The following is a 13869-nucleotide window of genomic DNA, read 5'->3' as shown; positions in this document are numbered from 1 at the left end:
AAAGTATCATTAGCAGTAGCCTAGACCACCAATTTTTGTCTGTTGGTCTGCAGAAGCTGACCTCTGACCTGGCTGGTAAGGAGCAGCAGAAAAAGGTTCTGGAGATGGAGTTGGAGCAGTGGAGGCAGATTACATTGCCCCAGCAAATTGTACCACCAGCACCAGTAAACGCACAGTGCTCTTGTCAGGGCAGGATCATGCCTGCCCCTGATAATCCGTCCACCCAGGTCCTGGAGGCTGAGGTCAAACAACTTCAAGCCAGACTTAAGGTTAGTGGTTATAAATTACAAGGAGAGCTCTGGGGTTAATAAATGACCCTCATGCTTCGTCTAATTGTACACGCCTTATGAGATAAATCTCTTAATAGGATGATGGTATTAAGGATTGTGTTCATTTCCAATTTTTTGCACTATGTAGCTTGACTGGATAATACCATGAATAACAAGAAAATTGTGGATTTGAGTGTGTGAGTATTATTGCTGTTTGGCTCAAAGAAAATATTTATATAACAAATCCTATGTTCATTTTCGTCTGTACAGGCAACTTTATGGACAAAAGTCAGAAATTTAGTTTATACATTTTCTTTTGGTTGCCTCTTCCACTGCCTATTATGAAGTTTCAGTCTTCCAGGGGTGAAATGCACATGGATTTATGTTTTTTAGTTAGAACAAAGCTTTGCCAGGTATTTATCAATAAATCAACACCAATATTTCTGAGTCACTTTAACACCTCACTGGTTTGAACAGCTTGCTCACCTTGAGGAGTTTAGAAACTCTAAAAAAGGCTGTCAAGGTTTTACTTTTAAATCCATATAAAAAATCATCAGAAAAAATCCTCAAATTCTTGAGCCTTTCAATTTTCACTCCACATCACCTGAAATTGCATGTGATTTCAACATGGATTTGCATTTCTTATCATTTGATCTTATTACTGGGTACCTGTCAGAAAGATGAGAAATAGAGAATAACAGTAGAGACGTGCCCTACATCATAGGGAATGAGGTGTGAGTGGTACCACAGTATTATCACCCTCTCCGCAGCCAGCTCATCAGTTATTACCGAGCAGATTGTTGCTGTCATTACACACAGCCAAGGAAGTCATGTCAGGTGACAGCAAAAGGGAGAGGCGAGGGATGCTCTGTGGGGGTGAGCGCATTGTCAAAAGCTTGTACTGGTACAGTTCCCACAAGAGACAGAGGGCCCTTTAAACCAAAGTGAACATGCACATTCAAATATCCATCAGTCAAATGATCAGAAGTCAAGCAGTCGTCATGAGCCATAAAGCCATAAAGTATAAGCAAGTCTTAATATGTCACATGGCAGAGATATAAGAGATAGAAACAACACGATATGAAAGCTGTGATTTTAATAATATTAATTGTTTGCTGCTGGATTTTTATATTTTCTATCTGTTTGTTAACATATTAATAATTTATATAAATATATTTCATATATATGTATATAGTCTCCCTTAATATGTTCTATAGTATAGATCTATACATTGTTATTTTTTTACTATTGCTCCCCTTATTTCACCCACTTACTGCTAAAATAATGCTTTCCTTTTAACCTCTTTTAGCACCTTCCACCCTCCTGCTGTAACTATAATGAGGAGGCATGCTGTGGCTGACCTGTCATCAGCCGTGTCGTAAAAAACCTCCCCCACCCCCTATCACATACACTCAAACACATTAACAAACACACACACCGTGTGCCTTCCCCCTAGAGTGCAAGTGCGGAGGTCACAAGGCAGGTGGCAGCTAACAAAGCCCTGCGAGGCCAACTCCAGGAGAAGGAGGACAAGCTCCGCCAGCTGCAGGACAAGTTAGTTTCACACCTTTTTCTTCATTAGTATTAGCTCATTCTTTTTGTGTTTCTTTCTTACAGCTGCTCTGCAGTACAGCTCTTAGTGTTCCTTTCTTCTTTCTGCAGCCTTCTCTCTGTCTTTGTCTCTCCGTCTCCCCTTGTCTCTGTCTGTATGTTCGCACATCCTCTGCAGCTCCCATCTGTAGTGTTTGATTCCACCATGTGGCAGCACTCTGTCTGCTGCACTCCACATAGGCATGCTACTCCTCTGCGTGAATCATTTGTGAAATTATGCATGTTCTCATCAGCAACTGAATAAAAATGACTGAAGGAATTAGAGTGTATGCACATGTTTGCATGTGGGTGTCTTGTGTGTCATGTAGTGTGGTGTTGCTTATGTGGGTAGCTGATGCAGAGTGCTGAACAAAGCAGTGTATTGATTGTTTGTGTGCCGCAGGAGGGACCATTTTGGCCCATGACACTAAAACCCACACAGCATCACTCTGGCCTGTGGGCCACACGTCCTAATGAACATGGTTCACGTACTGTAGCACTCGCTGCATTACATAGTCAGAATGTATAGAAATATACAATTCACTCAGAGAAACTGTTGAGATTTGAACAGTGTTTTGAAAGTCGTATATCATCATTCTGCATTAGGATCTCATCTTTGAACTGAGAGAAAGGTACAAAAAACAACTTGGCTTTCGTTCCTCTCGCTCTCTTTGTCTCGTACGCTGTGTCCTCTGCCTGCCTTTCTCAATAATGCATCCGGGGCATGTGTACAATCACAGCGGGTATGTGTTTGTGTGTGACCAAAGCACAGCGGATCACAGCCAGACAGAGTGAACATCCCTTAACTTAGTTTCCACGACAGCCTCAGCCTCTCCTCTGGCTCTTGTCACACACTCACTCACGCACACATCCATGTAACTCGCTTTCTCTCCTTGCCTACCTCTCCGTTTGCCTCCATGGAGGGACCCCTTCTCAGAATGAAAGACATGTCTAGACGTCTCTGAAATATACATCTCAGCACACACACAGGGAGCAAGGCTGCTTTGCCTTAAAGAAGAGATGGGTGGGGGGCTGGGGGGGAATGAATTTCAAAGTATACCGGCATGTCCTCAGTCAATATCCGGCACTATGGCCCTGCCTTATTTATGAAGCTGCTTCTTTCATCTTTAGCCCTGTTGTCTATCAGCCACATGAAACGTCCACCCGCGCTTCATTCTTAACAACATACACAGAAATGTGCGCTCTCGCTCTCTCTTACGCACATACACTTCAGACCACTGACTGTTATCATTACAATACACGCATGTTTGATGAACAATATTGCAAACAAGCGCAGAACAAGGGGAACAAACGTATGAGTGATTGGGATATAGTTTGAGGCTCTCTTTCTCTCTTTCCACTAACACTCATAAATAGAGATCACACGCTCCAACAGAAGCACCATATATCCTTCATTCTTTTTTATCCTCTATTCTTTTTGGGCTGCAGAAGGAGAGAACATCTAAAATAAATGTTGTCGATCTAATTGCCATTAGCATTGGGGCAGAGGGAGCTTGCTGGGGCTCTTATTGCTGCTCTCCGTCTTTAAGTCAACACCAGACAGTCATCTGAAAGGTTCAATATGGGTTTTCTCATTAATGGCCAAATCCATGGGGTAACCAGCCAGCGCTACTTCCCACCCCAAAGACCCCAGGCTAGACTCCTCTCTCATTTCATTTAATGTCACTCCAATAGGACAAGCTCACATTTATTTAGCCAGTCTGCCTTCAGGCATTCATCCACCTAGGGAGACAGGGACATTTACTTACACAAAAGCATTTGCTCTTGCGTTTCGTCATTTGTTTATTCAAAACACACAAGCCATGATGCATGTGGGAGCTATAAGATCCACTGCATCTTTGAAATTATTTTTTTTTTTAAACTGTCAAAACCGTTTTAATTAACTGCATCTGTATGATCTTTATTCTATTTGTTCTAATTCCCCAAGGTGTAGACAACCATGAAAATGCCTTATATTTGCCTTTTATGAAAACAGAATAAAACATACTAACATACTAAGACCATTTAAAGCAAAGCCTCCTTATAATATGTATAATATGTGCAGAATGCTGGAATGTTAAGCATGTCAATACGGCAAGTTATTGAAATAGGAAGTGACAGAGTGCATGTTTTGACAGTTAAGACATGAATAGCCTACAATACAGAGACCTAGCCTCTCTTTAGGGAACTATTATTAGCACAGTACACAAACAAACAAACAATATTTTTTAAAGCGTATTCCCTTCATAATCAGTATTTTCAAAGCCAAGTTCCCCTGCTGACATGTCTTTTATTTGACTTGTATAGTGCTGAGCTCAAAATAATAAACATTTAAAAACTTGATTACAGCCTTTCACGTAGTGTCACTGCTGATTTGAAATGCCGTTTGTCAAAATGGACTCCCCAGTCACACTTAGTGTGCCATTCCCCGCCAGAGCACTTGTTCTAATATATGCCAGTTAGAATTATATATGCATCCTTATTTCACCCCCCTCCACTTACCCAAACAGCATGCCAGTGTATTTAGTTGTCATAATGAGCTGTCATGCCTGATGCATTGCATGGGGACACTGTGCCTGCCAGCTTTTTGTGTGTGTTTGTACTCCTATGTAGAAACTGTGTGCGAGTGTATGCCCATGCATGAACATGAATATCTGTGTAGAATTCACACTCATTTATACGTTATACCATATTTGTGTTTTTCTTTTTTCTTTTGTGCGCTTCCAGGGCGAGCCACACAGAGCGAGATGTGAGCATGAAAAGGCAGCTGGTAGAGGACTTGAAAACAAGACTGAAGTTTCTGCAGGAGATGGAGAAAAGTTACTGTGGACAAGTGGAGGAGCTGGGGAAGAAGGTACACCAAGTACACCACAGCTGACACCATCATCATGTCATCAAATTAGTTTGACACGCCATGGTATAATCTTCAAAGAAAATGAAGCATCACAGTGCTCAGCATTTCTCATCACAGATATTTTGTCTTCTGGGTGACTAAAAAGGAAAATAATGATAATATTTGCTATTTACTTATAGAAAAAGTGTTTACTTAATTGATTTAAAGGGGCAATCATGAAATTATGACTTGAGTTCCTCCAGCAGAATAGAACTGCAGTGCCACCAATTGTTCAGCTTTTTCTACCTTTCTGTTTTCCTTATGTTCCAACTCATCTCTACAGGTGAAGACTTTATCAGAGGAGGCCAACAACAGGAAGGCCTTTGTTGATTCTCTAAAGAGGAGACTGAATGTTGCAACCACAGAGAAAAGCAAGTATGAGGCCTCATGTAAAAAGCTGAAGGAGGACCTGGAAAAAAAGGTAGGAAATCGCAGGCCCCTGAATTAAGTCAAATCAAAATCGTATTGTGGCCAACTTTGTGATATCAGCAAATATTGTATTTTTATGCAAATAATCCATATAATAATGCGTTGTTATAAACCTTGGGATTTGCACTCCTACAAATTAGATCACAGCAGTATTTAATTAGTAGTAAGAAAGAAAGGTTTCAGGACTGAGGAAAAGTAACCTCTATCCATGAATCTTCACACCCCAGCTGTACCTTTTAACCCGTTTGGACTTTGTAATGGTTGTTGTACAACTTTTAAAGCTATAGTGCAGAGTTTCTTTTGCCCCGTGAGGAATTCTAAGTAATGACAACAACACTGTCTGCGCATCCACATGCTATAAGCCTTCCGTAATTGCAAACGTGCGCCCACCCCTCCTCCACGTAGTTGCTAATAGCCCAGGAGGAAACAAGGAGGATTTAAAAAAACATGATGAACTCTTCAGAAGAGGTAATTATCTTCGCTTCTGCACGGAAAAGTTATATTACAACACAATCCTCTGAACATAGCCATGCTGTGAAATACAGAGAGAGTTGTGTGGAGCTGATAGTCTTCATTAGCTTTGTAGCAATTCATTTGGCAATAGCTTGGATGTACACTCATTAATATCAAACACTAACGCACTTAAGCTTTAATCACAGATGGTTAAATAAGTATTTTTTACACTGACCAACAGAAAAACACTCGAATGTATAAATATATTAAAATAGTATCAAAATGTGCAAAACTAATTCCAGGTTGTAAAGAATGAAAAGTTATTTGTTTTTTTAAATACAAAATTAAGTTTATGGTAGGGTACATTTTTTTGTAGTTCATGTTAGAAATGTTTTTTGTAATAGCAGCATCTTTACAATGATTCTGATGGTAAAATGAAACAATTCTGTTGAAAATGGATGTAGCAGTGAAGTGTTGTTTTCAGTCCATTTATTCTCAGTGTCCCTAGAATAAACGCTACCACTAGAGTTGTTAAAGTAAAGGTTAGTAAAGTAATTTGTACAGTTAATAAAATTGCTGAAAATGTCACAAAGGCCTTTGCAGAATCTCAGCTTTCTATAGATTGTTTGCCTTCAGCTGACTAGTTCTACCTGCTATTTTTCGTTACAGGAGCAGCGCATGTATGCCTTGCAGGCTCGTGTGGGAGCCAGTGAGCAAGCCTTGGCTGCACTGGAACAGACAGCCACTCAGCAAATGGAGGGGTTGAACCAGCAAAGCTCCCATGCATTGGACAGGCTTCAGAGACAACTAGGCCAAGCCTACTCCCAGCTGGAGCAGCTTCATACTTTCATCAAGGTACTGAACTAACTGTGGTGTGTGTGCATGCAAGTTCTTCACCTGTGAATTTGTAATTATTCTGGTTGTACCATCCCAAGGTTAATTGGGCAAAAGTTAAAGGCAGGGGCCGTTGCTGACCACTGTAAATAAAATAAAGGCTGATGGCAAACAGACTGTCACCTCCCTGGTGATGCTGGGGCAACTAGGTACTGTATAGCAGGGCTCACCTAAATGCACAGAACCCACTATGGGTTCAGGACTGTCCTTATCCGCAGTTGACAAGTTGGTTGTGGAAATACTTACAAGTAGGCCTGCACGAAATTTTAAATGACTTTGATTCTCATTTAATTTTGCGAGCCAACTGCATCCCAAACGCTACTACATTCTTCTGTGAGTTTTAAACATAGACTGTATAAAGTAGGTTATAAAGTGCTCCAAAGCGCTGCAATGCTCGCCCTTCTCTTCATTGAAGCCTGTGTTTACAGGTTTGTGGTGATTTGCAATGTGCTATAGGTGCCAAAAGAAATCTGTGTTTGGTACTGCCAATTTTTTTGTTTTGTCATGGTTCATGTGCGCAATAAACATTACACTTTGTTAGAAAAGAATCGTGGCAGAGAATTGTGTTATATAATTCAATTTTAATTCAGTTTTATTTATATAGTGCCAGATCACAACAACAGTTATCTCATTGCGTTTTTCATAAAAAAGCAGGTCTAGTTCGTACTCTGTGATGTTATTTACAGAAACCCAACAATTCCCACCAAGATCAAGCACTAGGCGACAGAGGCAAGGAAAAACGTCCTTTTAAGAGGCAGAAACCTCAAGCAGAACCATGGCTCAGGGTGGGCGGTCCGGGGACCGGTTGGGAGTGAGAGGAAGAGACAGAGAGAGAGAGAGAGAGAGAGAGAGAGACACGGACAGACAGACAGACAGAGAAGAGACAGAGAGAGACATGGAGAATTGTAGTAGAGAGTGTCGAGCAGGAACATGGAGGCAGCAGGTGACTCCAACGACAGATCGAGAGCCAAACACCTGCAGGAAGCTTGATTACAATTACCTTACAATTTTTTTTTTGTACTTTAAATATGCGATGTGAATTTAAAATAATTCAAGGAAACCCATACATGCACTATTTATAGTTGAATAGCGCATATAAGCCTGTCGCGGAGTGTAGGTAGTTAGTGAGAGCGGGACGCCACAACCGTGGCAGGCAGAAACCCCAGTAGCAAGGGCACCCAAGACCACATGTCCAGAGGACATCCATTGTTTACTTTTTGGTTAGTCATCCAGTCCTACCCAGAACACATTGGGGAGATCACACATCCCACCTGGCTTGGGCAAACTACAGGAGCCTCGAGGACCTGCTTGGGGATGTAGCTAGGAAGAAGGACGTCAGCACTGCCTTGCTTAGCCTGCAGCCATCACAACTGGATAAGTGTCAGCAAATGGGTGGATGAATTTGTAACAGTGTGTCTATGTGCCATTATGCATTTCCACTCCCTTACAATACATAGGGAGACACAGGCCAGTACTGTGAGAATACTGTGTGCCCACTGGGAATGGGCACTATTGTCTTTGTCTCGGCCTAATCCATCACCTTGAGGTGTGTTTGTGTGTCTGTGTCAGTCTGCCTGTGTGTCTGGCAGAGACTGATAAAGTCTGTCCATCAACTCTGTTCAGCTGACACCTTTCTATCAAAGGAGGAAATGGTTTGGAAGAGATAGATAGTGATGGCACACACACATAAATCAAGTGGCAGATCATAGACAGAGTTTAGTGGCAACTAAACATTGCTTTGTCCTTACAAAACCAGAAATTACATCAAGTATTCTTGTCCTTGTATGGCTTACTTTTGGCTTACTTGAATTTGAATTTGATAGGATGTTTATTCTTGTTTCTTTTTCCTAACCTCTGATTTCTTTTACACATGTTAACCTTCAGTCTTTCTTTTTTCACACATATGCATTTCTATAGTGAAGAAGACACACATGCATGTGCATGCAATCTACACGTAACCTATAAATAGAGGCTGCACTACATGTGAAAGCACACGTGTATAGAAATGCATAGAAATACAGTTCACGCTCGTATAAATCCTCTCCTCCATTCCCATAACCCAAGGCTGGTGGGGCCATTGTGTTGTTATTGAGGATTCACATCATTGTTTCCCTCCCCCTGGCTCCTGTGATTCCCTATAAGAACACCAAGCCCTTTGATTGGACTGCCTGACGTCCGTAGGAGATTTACTCTTGTCATGTATTGATCAGGGCCAGAGGGCTGCGTGTGTGTGTGTGTGTGTGTGTGTGTGTGTGTGTGTGTGTGTGTGTGTGTGTGTGTGTGTGTGTGTGTGTGTGTGTGTGTGTGTGTGTGTGTATATTTGTGTGTGTGTATTTGTGTATTTGTATTTGTGTGTGCATTTGTGTGTTGAGATTTTTTTTTTATTGTGTGCTAGCAAACCCTTTTGGCCCCTGCACACATCCCAGGCTGTAAGCACTGCTGTTGAACTCTTAAACAGTGGCCCTGCATGCAGTGACTACTCCACAAACACACACACACACACACAGACACACACAAACACACACACACACACACACACACACTAAAGGTAGTTATCTTCCAAAGAATATTTTGGCTTGTCATCCCTTTTGGAAAGTGGGGAATTGTACAGAGGTTGGGTAATATCTTTTTTTCCGTAGATGTATGGGTATTTTTCATTATCACTTGAAATTGCTGTATGTCTTAGATACAAAGTACCACAATTATGTAACAACACATTTACCTGTGATTATCTTATAGGATCCCTTTCACATACCCTTTCTGTTGAAGTTGCTTACATAATGAAATAACTTACTCTGGTATTTGAAGAACAGTTAAAAGCAGTTGTTTATTTCTTTACATCAGTGCCTGCCTAATATAACAAAATGATAGCCTTTCTTTTTCCTTCCGCTATGCTCTTTATGTTTTTGAATGGCCCTTTGTGTCCTCATGTGTGTGAAGAGGTTCAGAGGTAGCTAGTTATTAAAGAGGATATCTTTTTGCTGCTCATTTGATCCCCCATCTCTGTGCCGTAATCCTCGTCCTGTCTAAATTGCTCCTCTGGCAATTGTGATTGTGTACTAGCCAGGCTAAGAGCTCTTAGCAAACGCACACAGACCCTCCAACCCCCCCTCCCACCCTTTGTCTCTCCCAGGGCTAAGAATGAGTGATAAATTCACCCCTTAATCTCTTTCTAGATTCTTCCTCATGCAGGGTTTAGGTCAATTGAATGTAACCCTTGACTGGTCACAGTGAATATCTATTAGGCTGTAAATAAAAGAATAGGATCTCCGACTGTTAGTTAATGAGCTGTGTATTCCTTAAGGGTAAACACACAGCTCTTAGATTACCAAAAAGAGCTAAAGCTGCCTCCCTTCATTAAGGGGTGGACGATGGTTATTATGATTTTTGCTCGTCCTCTTTAATCAGTCTTATTTTGCTTATTTACACTTAGTACATTGATGTAGTTAGTAGGCCACCTATGAAACTGGATTTGAAATTAAATTAAATGAAACTGGTCTCACTTCTGTTATTGAGAAAGATGTAAGTCTAAAAGCATCTGGACTCGTGGATTTCAAGGACAATTCACATGTTTCTTCTTTTATTTTAAAGAGTTACAGTTTACACATTAGACGTGAGTTGAAAAATCAGTGTTTACTCTGTGAGCACATTTATTTAACCCTTGTTCTCTTCACTTTATCATTATTTTAATCTGTATGGGCTTTGTATAATGTGATCCTGTTGGTGTTCTTACTTATCACCTTTGGATTTGGGAATGCCTGTGCTCGGCTTGTGTATACTTGATGTCGCTAATGGACAAATAGCAATGCTCCGCGTCCTCCTGCTGCGAGCCTCAAACCACTTATTCAGTACTGTCCTGTGAGAACCACCACTTGCTTAGTAAACTGTCCCTGGTCCACCTGTGAGAAATTAAGAGAGAGGAGCTGAGATGTTTGCTGCAATTCAACATTGTTCATGTGTGATTACCCTTGTTACTGTAATGCACTTGAGTGTATTTGTATGTTTGTACTTTTGTTTTTGTATGTGTGCACACACTTTACTTTTTGCTTGCTTGCTTGGGTATATTGTGTACTGTCCAAGAGTTTTTTTTATTCTGTTTTAGTGTACAGCAAGTTCTCCTGTCTCTATCTTTCCCTCATCTGACCATCTATTCCAAGGTCAGCTTTTCAGCAGGCTTACAAGGGAATGATACAGAAGATTATTGCCTCGATCAATAAGCTCAAAATGAAGCAAAGGGGAGTTTAGTTTATTGCCGTTCTTGTGTACAGTGGCAGTTTTAACATTTAATTGTCTCTCTGTATTTAGAGCAAACTCCCATTTAGTGCCCGACAACTGTGCCATCCCAGGCCTGCCTTGTCTCGCTTTCCATTCACTCGGGCAACATTTGAAACAGCTCCTTATAGCTTAATTATTGACAGTGTTATGCTGCCCTGTTGTACTGTGAGACATTGAGAAAGCAAATAAATAAATGAATGGCGTTTTTTTTTCAGTAGCTCTCTCTTTCTCTCCCTGGTGCATGATTTTCTGTCTGTGGAGATTTTAGCAAAACTTGGGGTACGTTTGGTATCAAAGCTGTGTTCCCTCAGCTTTCAATTGACAGGGCAACAAACCCTCAGGTCCACATTCCTACGAGGGAGCGTGAGGCGAAGCCGAAGAAAATCTGAGTGTGTCAAACTCAATATTCCTCCATAATGTACTAGGCCTTTCTGGTGCATGCTTGATCAATTTCATTTATTCATCTGCCAGGCAGAGTTATCCCTCTTGTTTTTCTATATCCATTTCATCATCTTCTTCTTTTTTTATTCCTTATTCTCCTCCCCCTTCAGGCCCTGGGCAGTGAAATACTTTTAGACGTCCAAGAGGTCAAGCAGCAGTTGATGAAGAGGAGGAGGTTGAGGCAGTCCAACGCTGTGGCAGCAAAGGGTGGCCTCTCAGTCAAGTCTATGATCAAAGCCAAGTCCATCGCTGCCTCCATCCTCAATATGTCAGAGAATGATCTCGCGGACATAATGGATACTGATCAGGTAAAGCCAAGGGACAGTAGGTCAACATTTCATATAAATGCCAACTTTAGGATCTATATCAAGTCTAGATTACGCCCAGAGCACTCAACATACCTATAATAGATTTTCTGTTCTGTCAAATTTAAAAACATCCTAAAACTTTTCAGCAGGTTCTGCTTTGTGATTGCACAAGAGGAATGGGAAAGACATTCTATCATCAATATCAACTTGTATCTTTGCCTGTTTTTCAATTGAGAGTAAATGACGTGCTATAGTAAATTTGGCTTATCCTGTGGAAACAGATGCTGTAGATTGGCCTTGGTGCAGAGGAGAGGAAATATGTAGAAACATAATATTTCTGTTCTAAATTAATTTTGCCTTTATCTCACAGTATCTAGCCTTGCTGGAAATCTCTGCTTCTGTCTGACCTCTTATTAATAGGTAGATATATTCTGGCAGGTAAGCAAGGTTGAACACCAAGTAAAGGTGAACCACACACCAAGGTATGTCACTAAGAAGTTGGGAAGTTGCAGTCCAATAGAGAAGGCTGTGGCTTCATGTTTAAAGACGGTTTTCTTACTCTCAACAAGATCAAAAACCTTTCAACATTTGCAGCACCTGTCAACTTGATACAAGATTTAATACCGCACAAGTTGAGTAAGTACAACTCTTTTCATCGAACTGAAAATCCTTGCTATCGACTGTTGGCCGCTTGCAAAAGTCTGAGTTTTACACTCTTTTCCAACTTGATGGGCCCTTTCGCAACCATAGATCATACCCTGCTATGTCATCAATTAGCAATCCCATGTTACAATCAACCTCCCATCCCCAGGGACTTCCTCCCATCTATCACAAGATGAGAGAGGGCGCTCTAGGCACTCACTCACACTTGAAACCAATTTTAGCCCTTTGCAGCCCAGCTCCACCCAGGAGATGACAGGCAACAGTTTCTCACTTGACGAAAAGTTCCTCTAATCAGAGCTGAAAACTGCGTGTAAAACCCTCTCTTCTCCTCACCACCTGTTTTTTTTCTTCTGTCGTATTGATGGTGGTTAAATGGCGTGTTGCTTGTTGCCTGAACATGGTGGGTGTTTTTTTCTGTTTTGGTAATTGTACATTTGTACATCACAGCGCTGTTGAATATGCACACACACACCAGAGAATTGTAAATTTTGTGTCACAGTGAAGGTTTACAGTCTAGGTGTGTGTTACCAGGTGTAATTTTGAACGTCAGGAATAGATCCCGAGAAAAATGGTTTGTTTCTGTACAAGCATCTGTACAGATGTGTGTTAAGGTGCGTGTCATGGAGAAGCTGTCTAAAATGAGCACTAATTGAAACTGCTGCTGGACACATTAAAGAATCTGTGTGGAAATCTGTTTCTATATGTAGATGTTGGTCAGCTTGTGCTTGTAGGTAACACAAAATCAAGTTCACCCTATTTAAACCAGCCTGAGACTTCAGTAGTTGTGAGCATTTAAAAAATGGATATACAGTATGTTTGACTATAACTAACCACCTTCTGAACTGAGGTGGGTTTGTCGCACGTAGTTGGATAAACAATGAAGAAAATGATTTAAAAGTTTGGCACAGAGTTGAGGTGTCATGATACTTGTTTCAGAACTGGAATATCTTTTCCCCCTCACTCAAAGAAATGTACGGAGCTTTTGCACAACCTTTGTAGATTGTAGATGTTTTTCTGTAGACTTGAGGATGTGACATGAGGTTATCAGAATGTCCCAGAAGTCTTCAACAAGTCCAACAGATAGCAAGTGTATTCATTTATTCACATGGTAGTGCGATACCAGTGTGCTGAATGAGAGCTCAGGGCCCAATGGGACTGCTTTTACTTTTCAGTTTTACTTTTAAATGAGAATGCTCCATTGCTACTTTTCTTTAGTTTGGCACATTTCTCTTGTCAACAATTTTCTGAGATTTTTAACATTGTAGGGCACTGGTACTTGCTTTTGAAATCAATGTATTTTTGAATTTCAAACTTATCAAGATTTCTAAATGAATTATTCCTGGTTGTGGTAATATTTTAGGAGAACTTTGGGACCAAATGACCTCTGTGTAATGACCACCATCTTTTCCATGGCCTGCATATTTTCTTTCCTCAATTGCATTAGTCTTGGTTTGTTGATAGCAAAGAAACCAGAGCTTTTGCTTGAGGGATTTTTCTCAACAGAAATGTGGTTGTCACAAGGCTACAGTATTTGTGCAGCTGGTTCTGTAGGTATAGACAGCATAACAATGAACATGTTTCCAGCTATTTCATGGGAATGGGGAATGTGTTCTCTTTTTGTGTGCTTTTAATGTATTAATTGATTTTTAAAGCT

General features: G+C 40.8%; 1 protein-coding gene across 5 annotated transcripts in view; it reads left to right on the top strand.

The window, feature by feature from the left end:
* cntln (centlein, centrosomal protein) overlaps window positions 1–13869 on the top strand; it is an 86064-nt gene that overhangs the window by 57832 nt on the left and 14363 nt on the right. For 2 of the 5 annotated variants that reach the window (XM_034893088.1, XM_034893079.1), the window contains exons 20-25: window positions 54–269; window positions 1726–1823; window positions 4587–4713; window positions 5036–5173; window positions 6304–6489; window positions 11355–11552. In XM_034893088.1, coding sequence (XP_034748979.1) covers window positions 54–269; window positions 1726–1823; window positions 4587–4713; window positions 5036–5173; window positions 6304–6489; window positions 11355–11552 — 963 coding nt within the window. Of the gene's footprint in view, window positions 1–53; window positions 270–1725; window positions 1824–4586; window positions 4714–5035; window positions 5174–6303; window positions 6490–11354; window positions 11553–11976; window positions 12189–13869 lie in introns of those variants that run through there. The other 3 variants (XR_004659509.1, XR_004659508.1, XM_034893105.1) reach the window with 3 other exon arrangements.

Source organism: Etheostoma cragini, chromosome 2, assembly GCF_013103735.1.
Source record: "Etheostoma cragini isolate CJK2018 chromosome 2, CSU_Ecrag_1.0, whole genome shotgun sequence".
Lineage (NCBI taxonomy): Eukaryota > Metazoa > Chordata > Actinopteri > Perciformes > Percidae > Etheostoma > Etheostoma cragini.
The sequence above is the reverse complement of the archived record's forward strand: the minus strand, read 5'-3'. Positions and strand labels throughout refer to the sequence as shown.